This window comes from Simochromis diagramma, unplaced genomic scaffold, assembly GCF_900408965.1.
Source record: "Simochromis diagramma unplaced genomic scaffold, fSimDia1.1 OVJJ01000618.1, whole genome shotgun sequence".
Taxonomy (NCBI): Eukaryota; Metazoa; Chordata; class Actinopteri; order Cichliformes; family Cichlidae; genus Simochromis; species Simochromis diagramma.
The window spans coordinates 10,304,304-10,330,700 of NW_024387423.1; the positions used below are offsets into that span (position 1 = coordinate 10,304,304).

The following is a 26,397-nucleotide window of genomic DNA, read 5'->3' on the forward strand; positions in this document are numbered from 1 at the left end:
GTCTCTTCAGTCTCTTCTCCATTCTCATCTGAGCAGGTGTAGACTGTGTATAAAAGATAGACAGCCACTACCGCATTGCCCGTTGGTTTCCACATTAGCTTTGTCGTCATCGGAATCTTGTTTTTCTGGAGCCAGCCATGACTACAGTTACTCAAAAAGGGTCGAGTCCTAAGTTATCAGCTGATGCTAGAGAACATAGAAAAATGTGTGAGCACAATACACAGACACACCTACCTGCTGTTTAGTGCAGTAACAGGGTAATAAAATACTAGAAAATGCCTAAAACCAAAACTGAAGCAAAGACTTCTCTACTACACAGAAAGCCATTCTTGTCAGATAATTCCATTTAAGATGCAAAGCAGCAACACCACAAAGGCAGTCAAGAGGTCAGTTTGTCTCTAAGATGACCATATCAGTATGGACTTTAGATGGTACCCTTTTAAGTTCCTGTTGGTCAACTCCACCTACATTGAGTAGACACTCAGCAGGAGAGGAGCAAAACATATAAACATTGTCTGCAAGGGAGTCCTAACAACAGTAGCCTGAGCAGCTACGTACAGTGGCTTGCAAAAGTATTCGGCCCCCTTGAACTTTTCCACATTTTGTCACATTAGAGCCACAAACATGAATCAATTTTATTGGAATTCCACGTGAAAGACCAACACAAAGTGGTGTACACGTGAGAAGTGGAACGAAAATCATACATGATTCCAAACATTTTTTACAAATAAATAACTGAAAAGTGGGGTGTGCGTAATTATTCAGCCCCCTGAGTCACTACTTTGTAGAACCACCTTTTGCTGCAATTACAGCTGCCAGTCTTTTAGGGTCTGTCTCTATCAGCTTTGCACATCTAGAGACTGAGATCCTTGCCCATTCTTCTTTGCAAAACAGCTCCAGCTCAGTCAGACTAGATGGACAGCGTTTGTGAACAGCAGTTCACAAACGGAGACTTCATATTTTCTCCAGAGTAGTATGATTTGATAACTGAGAGATGAGCGCTGTCAGATGGGAGAGAGGTCACAGCTGTTATTATACCCTATTAAAAATAAATATATTTAAAATACATTTCTAAGTGCCATGAACAAGTATTGTATTTTATATGTAGGTCTTTCCAATGTACATTAACACATTTTAATGAAAAACGACTGATAGAACTGCATAATGCTGATCAGAAAATGTGATTGAGAGCACGACGCCAGAAGACTTCAGCACCATGGACAGGGCCGAATCCGCTGATTGGCTGCGCGTGGTTATATAAAATCGTGCTCCCTGAAGCTGCACGCTTCTTATGACCTTCGTAGTACGGAAGCAGCATGACAGGCACCAAAACCCTGTAGAGTAGCTGTATTAACCCTTCACATCCTCACGCAGCAACCCCATTCGCCCACCTCCCCACCTCTCTCGCTTCTCCCTTGAGCTCTCGCGATAAAAGAGGCTGCAGTGGGGTTGGTAACACTGCGTCACCTGACTCCAAGGAGGGGGCAGGGCGTGTTGAGAAATATAAATAAAATAATAATTAAATAAACGGAAGGATGTAAGTCCACCGAAAGCACTGCCATCCAACGACCCGGTTTGAAGCGCGCATCCCCGGAGCTGACGGCGAGGAAGGCGCAGAGGAAGCGTAGGGCTGCAGAAGGAGAAGGAGAGAGTGAGAAAAACAAACAAACAGAGAAAAAAAACGCTGCACTGGATGGTGTGGGATGAAGATGATGATGATGTTCCCCTGCACGCCCCGCTGATACTCAGGGACTGTCAGACTGGTGGTGGTGGTAAGGATTATCCAGGAGACAAGCGGAAGGAAGACAGGGAGGAGGGGAGGCAAGAGACAAGCATCATCCAGGGAGGACGGCATTGTGAGGGAGGCTGTCCGACCGTAACGCGGAACAGTAAGAAATTCATTAAAAAACGGAGGGGAAAACACTGAATTAAAACCTGGATTAGCGTTTTACTTTTTTGCCCTCTCCTTTTCCCCCTCCCCCCCCTTTTTTTTGCATATAGACTGTAGTTATCACCGGATACTGGAATTCAGGGAAGAAAGTCAGTTCATGATTGTTCCAGAAACGCATGCAGATCCAGCAGATCTGAGTGGATATACCAGCTCTCCGCTTGTTATGCAACTCAAATCAATTGCGGCTCTTTAGAAAGTGCCCTAATATTTCTTTTCCTGGAGCCTGTGTCTGTGTGGTGTTCTCGAGGGCGGCTGGGATTACTGAGGCTGCTCGCTCATTCCGGCGTGCGTGTGTGTGTGTGTGTGTGTGAGTAGGGGGGGGGTAGGACCATATTGGAGGCTTGCTGGTTGTACTCCGCGGAGAGAAGATGTCGGGGCAGACGCTGACGGACCGCATCGCCGCGGCTCAGTACAGCCTGACGGGATCCGAGGTGTGCCGAGCGGTGTGCAAAGCCACCACGCACGAACAGACAGCCCCGAAGAAGAAACACTTGGAGTGTGAGTACATCTACGTCTAAGTAACCCCTCCATCTATCCTTCTCATGCACAACTAGGCCTTGCACCAAAGCCATGATGGTTGCCCCCCACCCCCACATCCGTTACTCCAGCGTGTCTTAATATGCTTGGATGGGTTTCTAGTCATAGTATATACTCACGTGTATGAACACACACGCACACACACACACACACACACACATACACACACGTACTACCGAAAGACCACCAACAGGAACTGCTTTCAGTCTTAACTGACCAAGCCAAAGTTAATATATAATTACATGGCCTCTCACCCGCTGACTGTGCATTAGTGTAGAGCCAGAATAGGGAAACCACAAAGTCTCCAACCAGATACTTACAGATAAAAGTCCCTCTGATTGCATGCTATCTCTCCCTCCAATGCTGCTCTTATGCTAGTTACTGCATAATTAAAAGGCTAAAAGTAGTTTCAGTACTACTAAGCACACAGGTGGGGTTGTTGCCTGAGACCTTGTCCTCTATGGTAGCACTGAAAAAACTGCCAACATATTTATCACAGATTTCTTTTTTCGTTTCTTGGTGCAGTTTCTAGATGTCTTTCATTGCACGAACAGGGTTGTCAAATGAAGGAGCAGGCGGTGCCAATTCAATTAATAAAAAAAGGCTATTAGCTTTTTGGAAAGGGTGGAATGGGGCTGTATTTACTGATAACACACAATTTCAGGGACAGTCAATATCCCCGGTGGTCATCCATACATAAATTAGATTGAACTCTCCAATGACTCATGCGCAGAATAGATAATAGTGAACACAGCAAAGGTGGAGGTTTCAGTTAGAGTGGGTTTTTTTCAGGATGCAAATGAATGACACAAGGCCTTTAAGTATTTTTGCCAATAAATATGCAAAAAACAGACCAAGCTTGTGCATTTGATCAGAACACATACATGTGAATAACACAGCCTTTTGCTTTTTCTGCACAATGATATAATACAGCTTGTATTAAGATATTCAACACACAAAATTAATTTGTCTATAATATAAACACCATCCATGCATCACATCTGGGAAACATAAAGACTTGGCATAAATAGAAATACATGGAATGTCCTCAGTCCTCTTCCTGCACCAATGAAATCCGTGATCCCTGACTGGATTTTTATCCAAGGAACCTTTTGCCCCCAAAATGAACGATTTAGTGCATTTATTTGGTTTTGGAATAATTGGAAACATTAGGAAGTTATTGAAACAAGCTGGTGAGAGGTCAGTGAGTGCAAGTCACTGAATTGTTGAGGTTATAGGCATCCATATAGACAGAAACTAATGGAGGAAGAGTTACGGCCGGGATGGCCGATGTGTTTGAGGTGTGGACCCAAAAACAGACATGTGAGAGAAAAACGAAGTATAACAAAAAGCAAGCCGTTTATTAAGGGTGATATCAAACAGAAAACAAGGCAAGGTGAGCTGGGGAAAAACTAAACTAAAACCTAAACTGGGATGAACTAAAACTAACATGAAAACTATGCCATGGTACCTGAACATGAATCAGAACAGGTACATCTGAAAACTGTGACAAGAAACATGAACCTGAACCGAAGCATGAAAATAATCCTGAGACCGGAAGTACATGACGCGAGACAAAGAGACGACCCAACAGAGGGGGAACAGAGGGAGATAGAGGACACAGAAGGGTAATGAGGGAAGTGGAAACACCTGGGGAAACACAGCTGACACAATGAACCTGACGCCACAGGGGAAGCAAAACTAAACACACTGAACATGGAAACACAGACTTTCAAAGTAAAACAGGAAACATGGAGAGACGTGAACTGGGACACACTGATACAAGAGACAGAGAGTTGGTGAGAGAGGGACAAAGAGGAGAGAGACGCAAGGGGAACCTACCTAGACAAGGAGATAACATATGACAAACAGAAAAAGACTCATAAACAAGGAGACATGGACGATAACATAAACTACACTAAACTTCAACTACGATGAACTAATACAAAATAACCCAAAATACTCTGTCACAGACCCAGCCCCCTGACAGGGAAATTATTGTTTGTGTAATTTTAAACAGGCAGAATCACCAGGGTTGGAAATATAACGGTGAAATCATTGTCTGTCAGTGTCCAGGCATACATGCCCATGCCATGACGCTTCCTCCGCCGTGTTTGACAGATAGTGTTGCTTTGGATCATGAGGTGTTTCTCTCTTTCGCAATACTTCTCCCATCATTCAGCTGCAAGTTCATCTTGGTTTCACCATCCACTTTTTTGTCTTCTTCTTCTTCGTTTTTTTTTTTGTTGCAGACTTTCCTTTAGATGTTTTCTGGCAAAGTCTAATCTGCTCTTCCTGTTCTTGAGTGTAACCAGGGGTTTGCACCTTGTTGTAATCTCTGCATATATCTGTTTATGAAGGTGTCTCTTTATTATAGACTATGTGACAGTGATACCTCTTCCTGTGTGAGGATGTTCTTGACTTGGTTAGATGTTGTGAAAATGTTTTTTTTAAAATAATGGAAATAATTTGCCACTTCAGTTGTCTTCTGTGGTCTTTCAGGTCTTTTGGTGTTGCTGAGCTGCCAGGTCCTTGTTTTTAAGAATAATTCAGATTGTTGATTTGGCTGCGTCCATAAAGTTTTTCCTAGTTTCTCTTTCTAATAGGTTTATTTTGATTTTGCAGCCTTATTATGTCTTGTGCTTTTGGCATCATATTGAAATACAGTGATAAGCTATCAAATACAAATTCAACACTTTAAACCAACTTCAGACATTATGTCCGCTTCACTGGGAACAGGCCTCACCTCAACTACTCGTCACTCAATTGTCCAATTAATTTTCAGTCTTTATTAAAAGTCTGCAAAGCCTACACTTCAGTCACATATTGATTGTTTGAATCTACCATGTTGGTGTATAGGCAAAACAAATACAAAAATGTGTCTTTTTCCAACAGCTTGTGGACCTAACTGCACACATAAAAACCTGTCTGTAGCCATTCACAGAAGTAAAACACCTAGCTTGCTCCTACACTAAGCTAACAGCCTTGTTAGGTTATTTTATCTTATGTTAAAGCTAAACATTTCATTTTAAACATGCTTCCCCCACGATATTAAAAATAAATAAAGACTATATATTAAAATGAATTTGGCAGTGACAGGCAGAACATGCATGGAGGTAAAACCCCTTGTTTCAACTCTTACAAATAAGTTGCATTAGCATAGCTTACTGTAACTTTAAGCTAGTACCATTTAGCTTTTAAAATCTCTGCTACAAGTGCCAACATGCTAAAAAAAAAAAAAAAAAAAAAAGAAGACCTGAAAATCTTTTAGCTGAACTTATTTTAATTTAACATTTTAAATTCATGGAGCTCTTGAGTTCATACTGTTTTTTTTTTTCAATCAAACTGCTTCATTGTATGTGACAAAGGTAATTTGTTCTGCAGGAGAAGCAGCCTTAGGTTAAATTGTTTGACATTACATCCTGTTTTACCCATAGCTGACATTTACCCAGTGTGTTGCTTGGAGAACAAATGTCTACTTTTACCGCTAGCAGAAAGATGCATCATAATCATCAGTGAAACTTGTTGCCAAGATCCTCCAACACCGCTGTAGTCCTGTTTTATATCAACATGCTTGGCATCCATTAATACCCCTGGAAATACACTCTGTCATCCACACAATCACATGGATTTATGTATGTGTATTTGGCTCTAGGATACTCTATTACTGAAGCAATTTACATATTTTAATAACATAAAGATGCTGCAATGATATAACTGATTGCCTTCTTGCATATCAAATCCTTGTTGTATTTCATTTTGGGAGCTTTTTGGCTTGTAATGTGACGCGCTGCTTCTCACTCTGCCTGAAACCTGACAGCAGCACATTTTTTGTCCCTCTCCAAGTGAATAGATAATGTTTGTAGTTGGTCAGTCTGTTGTCAGTGCAAAATGATACACTAAACATGTACTAACTTCACTCTGCAAGTCATTTAAAAAGGGGGGGTAGAAAACATGCTGAATTGTAAAAGGGCACTTTGTGTTAGGAGCTGTGTGCTCAAGGTCTAAAAATATCTCTCATGGATTGTTCCACTGACAGCCAAATGTGTGTTCGTTTGGTTCAAGTGACATCCAGGGCAGTAAGCTCCACAAGCTGTGATCCCCAAACCGTGCAGTGAGATAGAGAGACAGGAGAAAATTAGAAGTTACTGTATTCAGACTGAATCAGGTGCTGTAGTGTTTCCGAGGATGAAAAGCACAATAAATAGATGGTATTAGAAAAGAGTGGGATGAGAATATAAGCAGACATGTCTCCAGGTTCATGCCTCTTTGCCTTGGGTTTTTAAAAGGCTGGAGAAAACAAAACGCAATGATGAATAGTTCAGTAAAAGTGTGTCTGTGGAGGCTTAGCAAGTATTTGATATCACTTTTTTTTAAAAAAAAAAATTTTTTTAAGAGCCTGACAGATGACTGAGATGCAGATTGGAAGTCTTCTAAACTCTTAAAAGATTAGTGCTCAGGCAGCAGCACAGATTGCCCGACACCCCACATGCTATGAGTGTGTCTTACAGATGGATCTTGATATCCTCCACACAAACACACAAGCACGTGTCTGCATGTGTGCATTCACAAACCTTTGGCAGCATCCCAGCATGAATAGACTTGCATGTGGATCCAAGTGAGGAGGTGCAGCTGGGAGTCAAGTGCTTTAATGGGCCAAAGTTTTAAAGGGGATGAGGATTATAGCAGTGTACAAAGATCACTTCTAAAAAGTCTGGTAGTTTGTGTCAGTCGCACAAAATCTTAAATATGCACTGAACGTGTGCCATAAACAAAGAGTCACTGCAAACATGCTTAAGAGATTTCAAGCTAATTTAAAATCCAGCTTTTATGAGGAAGGAAATATGCTCACCAGAATTTCTGGCATTTTTTTTATAAACAGCAGAAAAGTCAAGCAGGCACATTTAATGTTCCCCTCACCCCCAACCAGTCATGGCAGATGGCTGCCCCTCCCTGAGCTTGGTTCTCTTGGAAGTTTCTTCCTGTTAAGTGGGAGTTTTTCCTTCCCACCATCGACATGTGCTTGCTCATAGGGGGTTGTCTGACTGTTGGGGTTTTCTCTGTATTATCGTAGAGTCTGTTCCTTACAGTATAAAGCACCTTGAGACGACTGTTGTTGTGATTCGGTGCTATATAAATAAACTTAATAAAAATGAATTAATATCAGGTGTTCTCATTGTTTTGGTGTGAAGATGAGGACATCTGTGTGAAAGTACAATTCCTGAACTATATGTGCACAATTAAGAGATACAATGTATTTTTTTAAAATGTGTTAATGTTTCAGTAAATTACATGGGCTAACTTTAAGTTTAAACGAATCAGTAGAAATGTTATTAGTGTGGCCATCTGCCATGCTGGCACGCACGTACGCTCAGAGGTTCACAGTGGAGTGAGAAATGACACAAGCAAGCCATGTTCACCACACTTATCAATGTATGAAACAGAGATGTGTGGGATGACGGTGAGATGCTGCTGTTTTGAAATATTAGAATTTTAAAGAGGCGGCGGCTGAGTAGAGAAATGCCACCGCATCTGATGCTGCTCCTCCATTGTGGGCGTGTTCGAGATGCCGCTTTGGTTCTTTCTGCCTGGATTGATTGGAGTCGGTGGATTACTCAACATCTGCCACCGTAGCACATTGAAACAGCAACTGCGACAAAACTACTTCAACCATCAGGTCCGTTTTGTTATTACCTGCAAAGACCGTTTTGTTTTTCACTGCCTTAGAAATTAGGAGTTTATGAGCAGTGCTTGAATGCATCTCTTTGCGCAGTTGGTCAACAATTTCAACTAGATACAGGCCTAGAGCGTGGATCAGAGGACACACAGGGTTTCTGCAGCCTGAAGGGAAGCAACTAGATAGCTAGTGTAACAGGATTTTAACATCTGCTAAATGAAGATTTCTTTGTTTTCAGGGACGGGCACCACAACTCCTGCTGCTGTTCCTAATAGCCTCCATCTCTAGCTGCCACTGCTTATGTTGCCCCTCACCTCTTAATCCTCATGCTGTTTAGGGAGCTATAACAGGTTTACAGTTTGAAGGTTATATTTTCAGAAATGTATGGCATCATGTTCCACCTGCTCTTCTCTTCTCTTTGCTTCTCTATATCTACACAATATTTAAACCTTTGCAATGTTGATTATAATGACCTGATTAAGCGTCACAGCTGACATTCTGTCCATTTTTTTCTGCAATCATTATCACCAGCTCTCCCACCGCTCTAAATCCAGTCACTCTGATGAACAGGGGGTTTTTCATTTTTTTACCCAGAGACACGATTATACTCTGCTTAGAGCAAACACAGGATACAATACCTTCTGTGTGTGTGTGTGTGTTGGAGGCGGGGAGAAACATAAACAGCGTGCTGAGTCCACTTTGGCTGCTATGGTGCTGTTACCACAACATGAGTCACCATCAATGTGCTACCATGTTTGAGAGGCCTCCTGCCTCCTCGTAGGATGGAGGATGGGGGAAGGGGCTTGAAGCGTGTCTGTATTCGTTTACATGGTTAATGTTCAACTTTATTTGCCCTAAATAAAGGCGGTCTAGTGCAGACAATATCTCTGTAAAATATCCATCTTATGGATATTTGTTTTTATGATTTTCCATGTGCAAATGTGATAGAATGGCAACCCTGAACAGGTCACTAGCCTTTCACAGGGCAAACATGGAGAGACAGGCGATCCTTCACACCTACAATTTAGATTCATGTCTCTGCACTGAGGGATTAATCCAGAGTGAGCATTCTGGGAAGCACACTTTCCCGGATAGCATTAGATGCGAAGAGTGATACTACTTCTGTATCTGTAGCAAATATGAAGCCACAGGCAGGTTAGCATGGCTTAGCTTATCTTCAGTGGGATTCAGAGACTTGGCCTTCATTCCAAGCATGGTGGAAATGCTGAAGACATGCCCAGTTTTCTCTGTAACAGGCTTGGCATGCCTGAAATATGTCAGTAAAGTTGACACAAAGTGACATCTTTTTAAGCACCTCCACTTGTTGACCCTGTGCTGTCAGTGTGGATATCGTCACATAAAGTGCTGGCTGCTTCTGCAGTGTACATTTTCATGCTGCTTCGGTTAGATCCTGTGAGCTACGAGTACAATCTAGTGCTGTAATCTTACTGTTTTTGACACCTGCGACAGCTTGCTGTTGTCACAGTGTGTGAGTGTGTGCGTGTGCGCATTTGTTGAAAAAACTTTGTGGTGACCAAAAATTGACATGCCACTATACCTGTTGGGACGAACCGTCACCAATTTGGGGACAAAATGCCGGTCCTGAAAAATTTGAAGGCATTTTTGAGGCTCAAAATGTGGTTTTAGGGTTCTGGTTATTACCAGGTATTACTGCCTAATGGAAAACCCCATATACGTTTCAAGCTGCGCAGAACCAACCGGAGTACAAACTAATGTAAAAGGGCTAAAAGTTGCCTGTTTAGCAATTTAGAATTTTTTAATTATGAAATTTTGTCCAAAGCATTTGCCACATTTGGCTGAACACAGCATGTCAGCATGTTCCCGTATACCTCTACATTCGTCCTGTGGCTTTCGCCCGCAGTGCAATCACCCAAAAGTGCCAACATGCTGGCAGTTCCATTGGCAGCCAGACGTACCCAAGCCTTGAGCCTGCTTCATCTCAAGAATTGTTCCTTTTTTTTAACCACACTTTCTTCTTTCTATCAAGTTTAACAGTGTTTACATTTTGTTTACCTGCTTCTTTTTTGCTTTTTTACTCAGCAATACTCATTCTCCATGGTTTCATTACCAACTTCACTCCTAATTTCACTGTATTTCAAAGCTAAAAAACAACAAAAGATTTCTGATTTCTACCTGCAAGCTTGCCATTCTGTATTCTTGTGCTTGGAAATTGTGATGGACCAGTTCCCTTTATAACTCTTAAAGACTTTTGCTTAAAATGGTGCAGCTGGGGAAGAAGTGTCCAACTGTCTAGAAAACAATTCTTCCTTTTCTTATACTGACGCAATGTCCAAATAGTTATGGACTGTGATATTCATTTTATTTATTCAGACTCTCCTGCATCATCTCTACTCCCACTCGTTCTTCTTCTCTTCTGTATACTGTTCAAGTGCAGTGTTTGCCTAATGATGAGCTTCAGAGAACAAGTGCAAGAATAAAAGGAGGTTGTTGAGAAGGCTGGCCATGTACTGCTGCGCTGATCGCACAGCGGGGCTCTGCAAAAGCCTCCGAAAGTCTTTCTAATGTCAAGCAATGTGTGGGAGGTGCACTCTTCTACCAACAGTGTGTGTCCAGATTAATGAACCGGGTTATGGATCCCCCATGCCGCTGTTATCCGACCATCTACTCTAAATGTGAGCACCAGATTGAAAGTATTTGCTCCTTTTCTCTTAATTCCTCCCACCTCTTACCCTCCCTCTCAGGCCTATTACTCATATTCTTTAGAGGTCGCAGTGCCCTTGAGTTTGCTAGCCTGAGAATGAAAACATGCTGATTACAGTGAAGATGAATCTTTTGGGGCAGAGGGGGTTATTGTGCTTAAATGGGCAGGACTGGATGCAAGCGTACACTCCTTTGTTCTGGTATGCAGGTAAACAACAGCAGAATCTCCCACAGTAAAGGGGCATGTCTGTACCCAGGACTGCATATCAATAATGCAGGGAGGCTAGGGTTTCCTGCTGTTTTATTAGGCTGCTCCTTCTATCTGCTTCAGGATCTGACATTTGCAATAAAAAGCAAAGTGTCACAAGAAAATGTGACTCTACTTCAAAACTACTTCAAGGCTAGATTGTTTTCAGTAGTTTGTTACTGCTTCTGTTGATTCTTAAGAGTTTAGTTTAACCCACTAAGTTCAATGTTATCATTGATAATGGCCCTAACCCTGACCAAAACTCTAACCTTTGGTAATCATGTTAGTTATTATTAAACTGTTCTCCTAAATCTTGACAATGAAGTTGCATAATAATAATAATGATAATAATAATCTTACTATAATTATCATATGTACGTATGTAGTCCGTTCCTTAAGTCCTTGTTAGTGAATCTTGATTAAACTTAATATATGAATTGCTTAGGGTATCAGTATCTATATAGCTTTTGGGAATTATTTTATTAACATTCAAATCCTTACAAATATTGTATACTACAAGCACTGCTAGCTGATCTCCGCTAACAACCTGTCACCTTACGTGTACGTTACATCACGTGTATATTATGTGTACATTGTGGTTTATAACTAAATGTTCCTAAACAAATTGTAGCACAGATGCAGTTTGAGGTCACTGAAATGTTTTGCCTTGCAAGTCTGTAAATAAGTGTTTATCAGACAGTGATGCTAATAGTAACTGATTACTTTGTTCTGCAGAAGGAATATCTAGCTTGCAAAGAAAAAGAAGAAAACACACATATAGTGATATAATGAAGATAAAAAGAATAACATGATTAGTTAACATACATGTCTGCCTTAATACCTTAATGAAGCGCCACAGACTGGCCTGGAAAAGACTCCAGCTGGGTAGATTTTTGCTAGTAATAATAATATAACATTAATCATCATCATCATGCTAACTGACATACATCAAAAAGTCAGTTTATCCTTTCTCCAACATATATAGTTAAAGTTAAAGTTGCCATCTATGTTTTTTGTTTTTTTTTTGTTGCCTGTCCCGTTTGGCTCTTTTGTGTAGAAAAACGTAGGCAAAGAAAGATGCCCAACGGATTTACTTTACCAAATGGACCATCCCAGCCTTGCCGTAATGGTCTATTTGATTCACCTTTTATTGTTTATTTTATTTTATTTTCACTTGCTAAATACGGGACAGACTTGACTGGGGAGAAAGAAAGGGGAGAAAGAAAGAGGGAAAGAAAAACAGCGGAGAAGAGGGCAAAAAACAAAAACCAACAAAATAAGCAGACAAAAAATACATATATCAATCACCTGGATCACCTGTTGAGAACGAAAAAAAAAAAGGAAAACAAGCAGAAGAAAAAGAGAGCAATATAATAAACAACATCACGATGATCAAGGGAAATATAACAGTAAATACTAAATATTAAACATTATTGTGCAGCACGTAAGATCGACAGCGCACAGTGTGCTTTGAGGTAGGAGCCAAAAAGGGTGTAGTTTGTGTGTGTGATCACCCGTGTGCACACCTGTGAGCATGAACGCGCTTGTATTTAAAAGTATGTAGTAGTTCATGTAATGATCTGCTAAAGGGTGCCATCTATGTTGAATTAGACCTCAGAGAGTAAATAACATCATCAGGTGCTATGTGCACACTTATGTGTGGTGTACCATGTTTCTTCTGTGCTTCCTCACCTCTGGGCACACGTTCTGTAACAAACACACAGATAAATGTTTCTTTGTCAGAAAAACAAGTGCAACAACCCCCTAAAAAAGTCAACAACAAAAAATGTCTTGGCTGCAGCACATGGTTCAGCACACAGGGCTGATATTTGTCTTTGTCTGCTGAACCTTCCTCAGAGCACAACTTGCTGCATCCAAGAGAAATCCACAAGCTAGACAATTTTCTGTTTACACAGGGAAGACCCTCATACTTAGGGGAAATAAACAGCTAATACACTGACTAGTGTAGCAAAGGCCCACAGCAAGACAGAAGGCAGAACTGATTTAATATAAGTAAGTTTTTCTTTTGTTGTTTAATTTAAATCTCAGATAGCAACAGCAGTTTTCAGATACAGGGGATGTGGGCAAGAGGAAGGACAATTAGAGTAATTAGAGGAAGACTAATCAGTAAATATAGCTGGCAAAAACAGATCTGTTCACCGACAGAAAAGATTAGTCATATGATGAGCGATGAACCAGTCCAGTGAACAGTGAAGGTTCATTTCAGACTATATTATCATCACAGTAAATCAGGCTGTTCAAGGTCTATGGGCACATTTATATTGTACTGTGTAAACATGTATCTGGTACGGCTTTTCTGGGGCAAAATAATAGGTGTGACCCCCCCAAAAAAATCCTTGGTATGGATGCTATCGATATTTAAATTGATCCGCCACCTTTACTGAGCGCACACCTTTAATGAGTGCCAGTCAGGCTAAAAAAAAGTAATATCACTAACTAATACACCATGTTAGTTAACCATGCTAATACCTACTAATCGCCACCAAGCCAAGTGCCTGTCTCCCACTCTAACTGTGCTTGATCACATTTTCTTAAACTTCTTCTCTTTTATTCCAAATCGTATCATAACATAAGAATATAGCAGGACTTTTTTGCTTTTTTTTGTAAGTGTCAACACAAATGTAGATATTTCTACACAAGCTAAGTGCGACAAGCCACTATACAGGATATAGCAGATAAGATCAGGACATTAATGCCAGATCAAAATAAGTTTTTCCAATTATTAAAAAAACACTAATATACAGAAACAAATGAATGTGGGATCCTGAAAAAACAAAACTACAAACTCCACCAGCAGCGGGGTGAAGTGTCACTAAAAGCCAAAGCGTCCATACGACGCTGCTATCTGTGTCCACCAGCAGTAACTGCAACATTATATGGGATGCCTGCTTGTTCCTCAGATGTCATTTCCAGCCTCCACAGCGTCTGAATCCCAATGGCTCCCTCTTTGTTTGGCTGCCACACCACATTGGTGCCATGCTACTATGGAGCGCAGTGCATTGTGGGTACAAACCCCCCCTCCCCTTACATGCTGCTGAAGGGTGAAAGGAGCTATAAATAACCACTGCGCTCTCGTGGTCCATTCATGTGTAAACTCATGCAGCATGGCTTGTATCACGCTCTGCACACTCAAACACGCGTACACACACACACATACATGCACACACTCACACTGCTTACTGAATAAACCAATATTCATGTTTATGTATCATCTGTTCAGATGTGGAGCTACTGTATATGGATATGACAAGATAAAATAACCACTGGTTATATGAAGGGTAAAGCTGAGTATATATGTAGATTCAGAGCCGCTTCTGCTCTCAGCCACGTTCAGGCTGGTATGACTCACATGCATCTGGCTTTGGCTAGATAACCCCTATCATTTTGCTACTGTGAAGATGATTTCAAAGAAATTTCGCCGCATCCTCGATGTCACTGCAAACACCAGAGCCTGTTGCCTAGGAAACCACCTTGGCATGTCCCAAGTGTCTCTCGACACATTGGTAAAAAATAATCTATGAAAAAGAACAGAAAAATGTCGAGGGTGTTGTTGGTGCAGGAGGCCTCGCTATGGCACATATATGTGTGCATCTTGTGGTGCACTCATGCTTGGTGGTGTGCCTTCAGTTGCACTCACATGCAGTGGTTTTGATATCGCTTACAGTTATTGATGCGTTAAAGGAAGAGCTAGTTGAAATCCGAGTCCTGCCACTTGAGAGTTATTGGGTGTGGCAGATGCTGCGAACATCCTGATAAAGCATTCTGTGACAGTTATCTGAACATTTAGGTCAACAGAGCACATGTTAAGTTCCAAGTGTGAGAAGATCGAGCCCAGTCAATATAATCCAGCAGCACCACCTGCTCAGGGAACACCTTTGCAACAGAAGTCTGCTATCATTTTTGCTGCATGTATGCGCGTATCATTTAGAGCTCCTGTTTGAATGAGCTCCTCTTATTCAAACAGGTGCGGATCTCTTGTTTTCTCTCCTCCTGTTTTGGAACAACATGATCATGCATCTCCTGTCTTTGTTCGGTACATTGCACAAAGACGGCTCAGGTGCTGTGGTCGTAAAATAGAGCAGGAAAAATCTGTGTTTGTGTGCGCATGCGCATTTGCGAACAAAATAAAATAATAAATGTGCAGAATAGTGTAGAGGCTATTATAATCTTCATGTCACAAATAACCTTGTGTAACGGCTAAACTGTTCCCTAGGCTTTAAATGAAGGACACAAGCTGTATGCTGGTAAGGTATACTGTGGCCACAGTACAAGACTGACCCTCCTGTTTTTAAGCTATAATGGATTTTTTACATTTATTTTTCAGGAACAATCAATAAAACCAAAATTGGGGTTGTAATTCACAAAATACCACAGAATGAAGCCTCCCAACTGTCCTTTAAGCATTTCAGGTGCCTGAGTGTGTCCATGCTACTGCAGGCCATCACACGAGAATCCTCCACACAAATATGTGTGTTTGCTACACTCAGTGTTGGGGAGTAACGGAATACATGTACCGCCGTTACGTATTTAAAATACAAAATATGAGTAACTGTATTCCGTTACAGTTACCGTTTAAAAAGGTGGTATTCAGAATACAGTTACTTTGTTGAAATAAATGGTTTACACGGCGGTATTTTCCTGTTTCATATTGTCGCGGGTCAGGACTGTTTGGGTTTTGTTTGACAGCTATGTTCTGTTGTTCCAGGCGGCAGCGTTATGGTTGCCATGGTTACAGGGTGACGTGCGCTCTCTCTGCGACTGTGTGTTTCCTGGGTGAGAGAGCGCCTTTTTGTTGTTGTTGTTGTGCTAAGCTAACAGGCAGAATGCTACAGGCATAGCTCTAAAGAATGTAGCTTCATGGGCAGTGTAGTCCGTGCTGCAGGGAGAATGGACCGCCATACACGTTATGTGTCTGTGAGCGCGAGGAGGGAGAAAAAGGGGAGTGGAAAGGTACGAGTTGTCATTGAGCAGAAACGGGAGCTGGAAGCATGTAAATATAATAATAACCACTGCAGCCAAGAAGAGTGCCTGACGAGCAGAGATGGGCAGTAACGCGTTACTTGTAACGCGTTACTGTTACTTTCCCATAGGAACGCTGTGTTACTGCGTTACTAAAACTGTGATTTTTTTTGCGAGAATGTCTCATGACAGTGACGTAAGCAAGTGCGACGTTGGTGACAACAGCTGTGTGCAGATCAACAATGGATCATATATCGATTGTGGGAGAGAGTATGAGCGTGCAGCGTTTAAAGCGTGGAAGTACTGACCTTATTTTGAGTTTGATTCCATAAAAAGTGACAAAAACATTAGCGTCCGTTGTGCGTGGGAAGAAAACTTATTACAACGAAAAAAAAAACCCTAAACTTCCAAGCAAGCACCGAGTGCGCAACAACATAATGGGAAACTCACAGAGAAACTCGCGGATTCTTCAACTGACCGCGGCACACCTGCACCAGGGTAAACCTCCGCCTACCCAGTCCTGCTTTACAGGTGAAAATAGAGCAACAGGACCGCTGAGTCTTTGACTTTATTTATTTTCTGCTGTGTTTTACACTCTATTTGAAAGAGTGAGTGTAAACACAAAAAATATTTTATTTTATGTGCTGGAATGTGTAGAAAATAGGTTTAAATGTTAAACTAATTTCTTCAAGTCAGAGAATGTTGCATATAATTAAATGTTTGCTTGATGCATAAAGTTAAAAGATTAAAACTGATAAAACAAGTTAAAAAAAGAGACTTTTCCATTTGATTACATTTTGTATGATGGATTATATAGAAAAAGTAGAATTGGGCTGAAAGATCTATCGCTTTATCACCTATTCAGGTTGTAAATCGTGTTTTTAAAAAGTAACTAAGTAACTAAGTAATTAATTACTTTTGAAAATATGTAATCAGTAAAGTAACGGGATTACTTTTTTGGGGGAAGTAATCAGTAATTAGTTACTGATTACTTTTCTCAAGTAACTTGACCAACACTGCTGACGAGCCCAGTTGTAAGTAAGCTATTAAGACTCGACTGTGTTCGTGTTTTCCTCCGAAACAATAAGTTCTGTTGGAGAAACCTTTCAACGCCTCTCTCTGTCTCAAACTTGACCCAGACAACAAAGTAAAGCTATTTTTCGGCTACGAGCCCGACATGTTAGCCAGAGGTCCCTTTACTATGGTTCGGATCTGCGGACCTTCAGTAATAGTAATAAATCACACAGCAATAGTACATTCATGTAGTTGTAAAAAGCATGATAATATATTAAGTAATCCAAAGTATTCAGAATACGTTACTCTCATTGAGTAACGTAACGGAATACGTTACAAAATACATTTTGGGGCATGTATTCTGTAATCTGTACTGGAATACATTTTAAAAGGAACCTTCCCAACACTGATGGATGCTGAAGGTCACCAACTTTCAGCAGAGTCAATCGCTTCAGACCTCTAAACTTCATGTGGTCTTCAGATTAGCTCAACAACAGCGCATAGAAAACTTCATGGAATGATTTTCCATGGCTGAGCAGCTGCATCCAAGCCTTACATCACCAAGCACAATGGAAAGCGTCGGATGCAGTGGTGTATAGCACGCTGCCGAGCTCAATCAACGGAGTCGTGAGCCTAACTGATTTTAACATAACCTGGATTATGTGGAGAGTTTTGGAACCTGACTACTAATAATTAACAGCAAACCTGGGAATTCATTTTTACACATAAAAGTAAAGTTTCACTGTTGCAACAGGTGAACTATGACAAAAGATTTGAACCAGAATCTGGACTAGAAGCTAGGACTGTGCTGGTGTTTCCCATGCAGAGAGGGTGCAGACAGGCAGCCATGCCATAAAAATATTTATGATTCCATCTGCTGCATATTTCTGCACACAGTACACGGAACGTGGATCCAAACATGCAAATAGTTGTTAGTCAGGGTGATTATATCTGTGCGTGCTAGCACTCAGCTACGCTGGGTCCCCCGTGTCACTCGTTCCTACTCATACTCGCACGTATAAATAATTAAAAGGGAAGAGGAGGGGAGACGATGAGTCAGGAGTTCCTGCTGAATTGCTGCTAAGAATCTCAATCTGAACTGAGACTCTACCCACGTTCCTATCCTGCAGTACGATTGGGATTCGATTCTCATTCCTTTTTGAAATATTTCCGTCGACTTTATCCTGCACAGTTTCACACAAGCAGATCTGACCAGATTCTTTATTTAATGTTCACAACCTGCAGCTAGAATCTGACATGCTGATTAGGGTAGATTTAAGCAAAATCTTTATGGAGATAGTAGATGTAGTAGCTTTGTATTTTGCATCACTGTCTTACAGCAGCACTGACCCTCACAGGAGGAAATACAGAGACAGAGAGACTGACAGACAGAGAGATGAAAAGCGTAGGATGATGCAGGCTGCTGACTCATCAGCCCTGTAGGGATTATCCTTCACACACTTTACATGTTTGTGTGTTCGTGCGTGTGCTGTGGGCATGTGCACTGCCTTACTATTTGAGAGGACGTGCGCAGCCATCATTGCTGCATGATGAAAGCATGACAGAGGAAGCAAAAAAGGCAGCGGACTTGTAACACGACTGTCAAAGACAAAACGCCCTTGAACGCAATTTTTACAACATTATTCATTCATTTTCTCTCCCACCTACTCATACCGATGAATACAGGTTTTGATTTATTCATGGAATGAGGAAAAATTAACAGCAGTCCATAAATAAATAATTTTATCGAGAGAAGGTGCAGAGATACGTTTGTCTACACCGCTTGTGGTTCTTGCTGGAATGTCAATGAAAATTTTACTTTTGCTCAAAGCAGACTTACACGATGTCTCCAAACATCATGTCAAGGATGCTGAGTAAAGCCAGAGTCTCCATGAACAAAGACAAAGTCTAAATCCAGAAGATTCTTGTCTATACCCAAAAACCTCTACAGTTTGGAACTATTTAATGTCGCTAAATTGTTTTTTGTTGTTGTTGGCATTTACCTTACCATTTTTTCTTTCTAACCTGTCAGTGGCACATTCCTTAAAAAAAAGAAATCCCTCAAACACCAAGAGTATGCTAGTATCAAGCTGGACCTCGTACTGTCTTCCAAAATGCCATAAGGCTTTCTGACAAACATTCAGCAAGGTGCAGGAAACATTCCTTTGAGATTTTGGTCCACAACCTGAAAGCATGACATAGTTGCTGCAGATTTGTTGGCAGCTCATCTATGATGCTAATCTGTGTACCGTCACTTCCACATCACTGATTTCAAATGATGCTCAGGTGGTATAAGGGGGCTTAAAGTGTGCCAAAACAATGTCCCCCACATTATTATACCACCACTAGGAGTCTAAACCCTTGATACAAGCTGGATTGATCCATGCTTTCATGTTCTTTATGCCTAACTCTGACCCTACCATTCAAATGCCACAGCAGAAATTGAGACTCATCATACCAGACAACATTTTTCAGTCTTCCATTGTCCATTTGTGAAAACTGCAGCCTCAGTTTCATGCTCTTAGCTGACAGGTGTGGCACTCAGTTTGGTCTTCTGCTGCTGCGGCTCATCTGCTTCAAGGCACAACATTGTGTCCATTCAGAGATGCTCTTCTGCAGACCTTGGTATTAACGAGGGATTAGTCGAGTTACTGTTGTCTTCCTTTCATCTTGAAGAAGTCTGATCATTCTGCTGTGACCTCTAGCAGCAATAAGACTTTTTCTCCCAGAGAACTGCTGTTCATTGGATATTTTCTCTTTTTCAGACTATTCTCTATAAATCAACCATGTGACCATTCAAGGAAATGCAGTTTGGGGCCCTTTGGAGTTGTCTTTCATCCCCAGAGGCTGCAATTTTTTAATGACAACAGTTGGGCACTCCATTGAGCATTTACATGACTCTAGATGTTGGTGTCCACTTCAGTTTTCTGTTGATTAAAAAAAATAATAGATATGGAAACAAAAACATTTTATACTATTATACTAGCAATACAAAAGTTAACAAAACAATCTTCTATATAACTTTTTGAAACATTCAGTCTTATTTTTAAAGTAAAACTTACAAGTTCCCAATACTGGTTGCAGATTGTTCCTACTGTACGATGTACCAGGTGCAGATGCAGTGGCATTTAGTCAATAATAAGCCAAAGAGGAAAATTGAATGGACACCTCTCAGCTTTCCCCCCGGTGTGCTGCCATTAAGTGTGCAGACATGGATATGACACTGTTAATGAATCGACAAGACTCAACGGAAATATTTGGTGTCTGGCTTGCTCTGCTGTATCAAGGCTATTAAAATGACAGCGGTCATCTTTTCTCTGCCTTTCTGTCCATCACTTTGAGCACACATCTAGTTATCTCGTTCCTCACACTGTCGCTGAAGGTATGCCTCTCCTGTCTGCCAGTGAATAGATTTCCTGCACAGAGGCTTTTCCGTTATCTCTAAGATGCTGATAAACAGGAGGGAGGAAACACAGCTAAACACTGGTCTTATTTTTGGGTGGATATTTGAAGCTTTTCGTGCTTTGGCCTCTTTATCAGCTTTATTTTTGAGCAACAAACATTTAATATTCAAGTGGAAAATGTAGGAGTTAGCTAACGTTATTTGATTGAAAATGTGTTTAAGAAATTAAAATGTTTAAAGTTGCTTTAATTAATTAAAATATAAGAATTTTGTTAAGAAGAATGTCTCATGACAGTGACGTAAGCGAGTGCGACGTTCGTGACAACAGCTGTGTGCAGATCAACAATGGATCATATATCGATTGTGGGAGAGAGTATGAGCATGCAGCGTTTAAAGCGTGGAAGTACTGACCTTACTTTGAGTTTGATTCCATAAAAAGTGACAAAAACATTAGTGTCTGTTGTGCGTGGGAAGAAAACGTCTTTTTACAGCGAAAAAAACCCCTAAACAAGCACCGAGTGCGCAACGACGTAATGGGAAATTCACAGAGAAACTCGCGGATTCTTCCACTGACCGCTGCGGCTCATCTGCACCAGGGTAAACCTCCGCCTACCCCACTCCTGCTTTACAGGTGAAAATAGAGCAGCAAGACCGCTGAGTCTTTGACTTTATTTATTTTCTGCTATGTTTTACTTGCATCTATTTGAAAGAGTGAGTGTAAACACAAAAAATATTTTATTTTATGTGCTGGAATGTGCAGAAAATAGGTTTAAATGTTAAACTAATTTCTTCAAGTCAGAGAATGTTGCATATAATTAAGTTTTTGCTTGATGCATAAAGTTAAAAGATTAAAACTGATAAAACAAGTTAAAAAAAAAAGAGACTTTCCATTTGATTACATTTTGTATGATGGATTATGCAGAAAAAATAGAATTGGGCTGAAAGATCTATCGCTTTATCACCTATTCAGGTTGTAAATCGTGTTTTTAAAAAGTAACTAAGTAATTAATTACTTCTGAAAATAAGTAATCAGTAAAGTAACGGGATTACTTTTTGGGGGAAGTAATCAGTAATTAGTTACTGATTACTTTTTTCAAGTAACTTGACCAACACTGGGCCAGAGGCTAGTAGATAGGTGGAATCTGTTAAATGACTCAAGAACATCAGCAGCTTAAAGTCAAATAGATACTACAGTCTTTCTAGAAGCAGGACCTGTTATTCAGGAGCCATATTGGAAGCACTTATTGGGAAGCTTTTTGAAAGATTCTTTCAATTAATTTTCTATTAAGTAGACATAAAGACTGCATTTATGGAGAGTCTGATAAAGAGAAAACATGTAAAGGTTTGCAGACTTTGTCCAAAAATAAAGTTGTACAGGGAAGAGTATCTCTCTTATAATGTCTCTACTGCTACGCAGGTCCTCACCTAGCTGAGACCAAGGATACCACACATTTTATTTAAGTTGAACCCAAATGTGTTCTGTCTTTAAAGAAAGTATCATCTACTCAATCATAGAATGATTACAATATTGAAAAAAACAAATGCCTGAATCCTAAATTGTGGATATCCTATTGTTGTGATCTAAAAGGCGCTATCTAGGCGCTATCTAACCTCTGAAGTGGCTGCAAATTTTACCAGGGTTTTAGACGGATGCTCCCCTGTGATTTTACCTGCACCCTGTGATTCTATTTTTAATTATTTTAACAGCAAACTGAAGAAAAGCCTTGACTCCGTTACTCCACTCACCACCAAAAAGATTAACGTAAAACGTGTATCACCCTGGAGAAACGAAGAAGTCAAAAAACTCAAAAGAAATTGCAGGGCAGCAGAAAGGAGATGGAGGAAAAATAAAAATACTATCAACCATCAAATATTTTGCGAGCAACTTAAAATGTACAATAATACATTAAGGAACTCAAGAAATTCATACTTCGCCAAAATAATCAGTAATAACAAAAATAATCCCAAGGTCCTCTTTTCCACCAGAGATCATTTATTTAACCCTGATTTTAACAGCTCCCAAAGAACCTCCACAGACTCGCTCTGTGAGCAGTTTGCAGACCACTTCAGGGGAAAAATCAGCGCCATCAGATCTGATATTTTATCTAATCGCGATATGTTTGTAAACACATCTGAGGGCTCGATTGTACCTGAGGAGACACTGGACAGCTTTGTCCTGGTTAATGCTGAGAACCTTCAGAAAGTTTTCTCCACAGTGAGACCCACCACATGTCTTTTAGATCCAATCCCTTCTTCACTCTTTAAAACACTTTATAGATTTTTTGAGGCTGAGCTTTTATACATGATGAATTGCTCTCTTCAGTTGGGTGTCTTCCCTGCAGCCTTTAAAACGGAGGTGGTGAGGCCCCTTCTGAATAAGAGCAATTTGGATTGTAATGATTTTAATAACTACAGACCTGTATCCAACTTACCATTTTTAAGTAAAATCTTAGAAAAACTTGTTTTTACTCAGATTACTGACTTTTTGAATGATAGACAGATCCTGGAGATATTCCAGTCTGGATTTAGGGTGAACCACAGCACAGAGACGGCTCTCCTAAAGGTTCTAAATGATCTTAGATGTAACTGGGACTCCCAAAAGCTCTCACTCCTGGTGCTACTGGATCTAAGCGCAGCCTTTGATACAGTAGACCACGCTATTCTTTTAAACAGACTGAAACACATGGTGGGCCTCTCTGGTGCTGTACACAACTGGTTCACTTCCTATCTCTCTGACAGAACTTTTATGGTGAGTATGGATACATGCTCCTCTAAGATCCATAAAATGACATGTGGTGTGCCTCAAGGGTCGGTTCTAGGCCCTGTACTTTTTAATTTGTATATGCTCCCTCTCGGCGGTGTCATCAGGAGGCATGGAGTGAACTTTCACAGTTACGCTGATGACACGCAGCTGTACATCTCTGTGTCTCCTGACGACACCAGACCAATGGATGCCCTTTTTAACTGTATTTTAGATATAAGATCTTGGATGTCAGAAAACTTTTTACAGCTTAACCAGGACAAAACTGAAGTTTTAATCATCTGTCCCGAGGCTCAGAGAGAGAAACTCTTGTCTAAATTAGAGGCATTTTCACTATGTCCTTCGCTACAAGTGAAAAACCTGGGTGTTATTTTTGACTCTGAGCTTGGTTTTATCCCACATATTAAACATGTAACCAAAATTGAATTTTATCATCTAAAAAATATAGCCAGAGTCCGCCCTATTCTCTCTCGGGCCAACACGGAGATGTTGATGCATGCTTTTATTACCAGTCGCATTGATTACTGTAATGCCCTGCTCTCTGGTCTTCCTAAAAAGAATATTTCAACTTTACAACTTTTACAAAACTCGGCAGCTCATGTGCTGACGAAGACCAGAGGGCGGGCCCACATTACACCGGTTTTAGAATCGCTGCACTGGCTCCCCGTGTGTTTCAGGATCGATTTTAAAGTTCTTTTATTGGTTTTTAAATGTCTTAATGGTCTCGGGCCTTCTTATCTCTCAGATCTGCTTTTACCATATGAACCCTCGCGGACCCTGAGGTCCTCTGGTGCTGGCCTTTTGATTGTCCCTAAAGTCAGGACACATACTCACGGAGAGGCAGCTTTTCAGTGGTACGGTCCTCGTCTGTGGAACAGCCTGCCGGAGGAGCTCAGGGCTGCAGAGAACGTACATGTTTTTAAGAACAGGCTCAAGACCCACCTTTTTAATTTAGCTTTTACTTAGCGTTTATTTATTTTATGCTTATTTATTCTATCCTGTTATTCTATTATTAATTTAGGCTTTACCTAATATTTATTGATTTTATTCTTATTCATTTTTTAATCTTCTTACTCTATTTATATTTATATTTATATTGTATCCCGTTCTTATTTATTTTATCATTTTACCCTGTATATATCCTATTGTGTCATATCTCCAGTGTTTCCTCGGAGGGGGCTCTCTGCACCGGGGCTGTGATCGACCGTGGCTGCTGGGTCTCTGGGGGTCCCCTCAGCCTGGCTGGGGGGCTCCTTTGCCTCCCTCCTGCTGTGTGCCCAGCCTGGAGGCTGCGGTCTGTGACCGGCTCCCGGTGCAGACAGCTCCCTGTTATAGTGTTTCCTCACTTGGCTCATGTGAACCCAGCCCAATTTTTACTCTTTAAGTGTGTGCGTGTGTGTGTGTGTGTGTGTGTGTGTTGGGGGGGGGATATGTGTGTATTCACATCATTTATGTTAATGAGAGCGTGGGGAGTGAGTTGGAGGGTGGGGTGGGCTGCTTTTAACTATGTAAATCACTTTGTGCTACATTTTTTGTATGAAAAGTGCTTTATAAATAAAGACTGATTAATTGATTGATTGAAAATGTAACACTAAATGTGATTAAAACACTAAAAATCTGGACTCCTGGGCTCAACGACTGCAAGGATCACCAGCCCGAGGAAAACACAAAATACACATGACCCCGCGACAAAGACAATTCATTCTTGAATGAAGACATTGATCTGACTTTTTAAAATGTTGCCAATTGTGTTTATTATTAATTTGGGAAATAGAAAGGGGGGGGGGGGGGTTGTAAAGAAGAAGGTAAAGGAAAGGGATAGAAAGAAGGAAAGAGATAGAGGAGAGAAAACCCCAACAATCCCCTCTGAGCAAGCACTAGGTGCGACAGTGGATAGGAAAAACTCCCTATAAAGGAAGAAACCTATGACAGAACCAGGCTCTAGAGGGGGCAGTCAACTGTTGGGACTGGTTGGGGGGTGAGGGTGAAAAGAGAGAGGGGGGAGAGATGGGACAGGTGTTAGGAGTTAAAGGGAGACAGGGGAGGGAGAGGTGTCAGGAGAGAAAGGGAGAGAAAGGGAGAGGAGAGGTGAAAATTAAGATGGAACAGAGGTGGAGGAAGACGAGGTGACATCAGCAGTAGAAAAAATAGAAAAAGAAGAAAAAGCAGGAGTGTTCTTCCTCCAGAAGAAGCGGAAGCATTTTTTCTTCTTTTCCATGAGCTTTTGCACGAGCACTTTTTTGTCTAGGATGAGGGTTCGCAGCTGATCGATTGTCTCTGCATTCTCCTGCTCAAGTCTCTTGCATGTTTTCTCCACTTCTTCTAATTTGGCTTGTTTGTCTTCAAGCCTTTCTTTCATTTCTCTAGATGTTGCCTCCTGCGTTAGCTTTCCCTTGTGCAGCTCTGTATAACTCTGTTGTAATTTCTTGTGCGTGTCTTCCAACTGCTGACTGCTCCTCTCGATTTCTTGAAGTGTACACTGCAAGTCTTTGTTTGTTTTCTCTAGTTGTTGCTTTAGCACCTGCATCTCAGTGCTTTTGCACTTCAAGTTGTCTGAAAGTTCCTCGAGTTCTGTGTTTTTTCTCAGCATGTCATTGAGCTTACTCTGCATCTCTGAGCATTGGTTTTGCAGTTTTTCCTTTTCCCCTTCCAGTTCAGTTGTTTTGTAGTTCAGTTTGTTATAAAGTTCTTGCAGGTTTTGGTTTTTCCTCTCAAAGTCCTGGAGAATTTCTTTGTCTTCTTTCTGCTTTATCTCCTGTTCTTGGTCTTGAAGCAGCTCTTGATATTTGTGCAGTGTTTCATCAAGCTTTGCCTGCAGCGCTCCGTATTGTTCCTGCACATCTTGCATGTCTCTCTGGTTAATGTCCAGTTTTTCTTTCTCTTCAAGGATTTCTTTATTCTTTTGCAGAGCTTCATCAAGCATTACTTGCAAGCCTTCGTTGTGTTTCTCGATGTTCTGAAGCTTGCAATCCAGATGTTTCTGTTTCATGTCTTGCTGTTCTTTCTCTTGAAGGAAATCTTTATTTCTCTGCAGTGCTTTATCAAGTTTTATTTTCAGCTCTGTGTATTTTTCCTGCACGTCTTCAAGCTTGCAGTCCATCTGTTTCTGTTTAATTTCTTGTTGCTTTTGTTCTTGAAGCAACTC

The 26,397-nt window shown here is 40.9% G+C and overlaps 1 protein-coding gene across 10 annotated transcripts in view; it reads left to right on the forward strand.

The window, feature by feature from the left end:
* The first annotated feature begins 1,503 nt into the window (after window positions 1-1,503).
* The window catches only part of snap91a (synaptosome associated protein 91a), a 64,423-nt gene continuing 39,529 nt past the window's right edge, over window positions 1,504-26,397 (forward strand). For 9 of the 10 annotated variants that reach the window (XM_040012875.1, XM_040012876.1, XM_040012878.1 and 6 more), the window contains exon 1: window positions 1,504-2,449. In XM_040012875.1, coding sequence (XP_039868809.1) covers window positions 2,320-2,449 — 130 coding nt within the window. In that variant the 5' untranslated portion in view covers window positions 1,504-2,319. Of the gene's footprint in view, window positions 2,450-23,171; window positions 23,178-25,421; window positions 25,426-26,397 lie in introns of those variants that run through there. The other variant, XM_040012880.1, reaches the window with a different exon arrangement.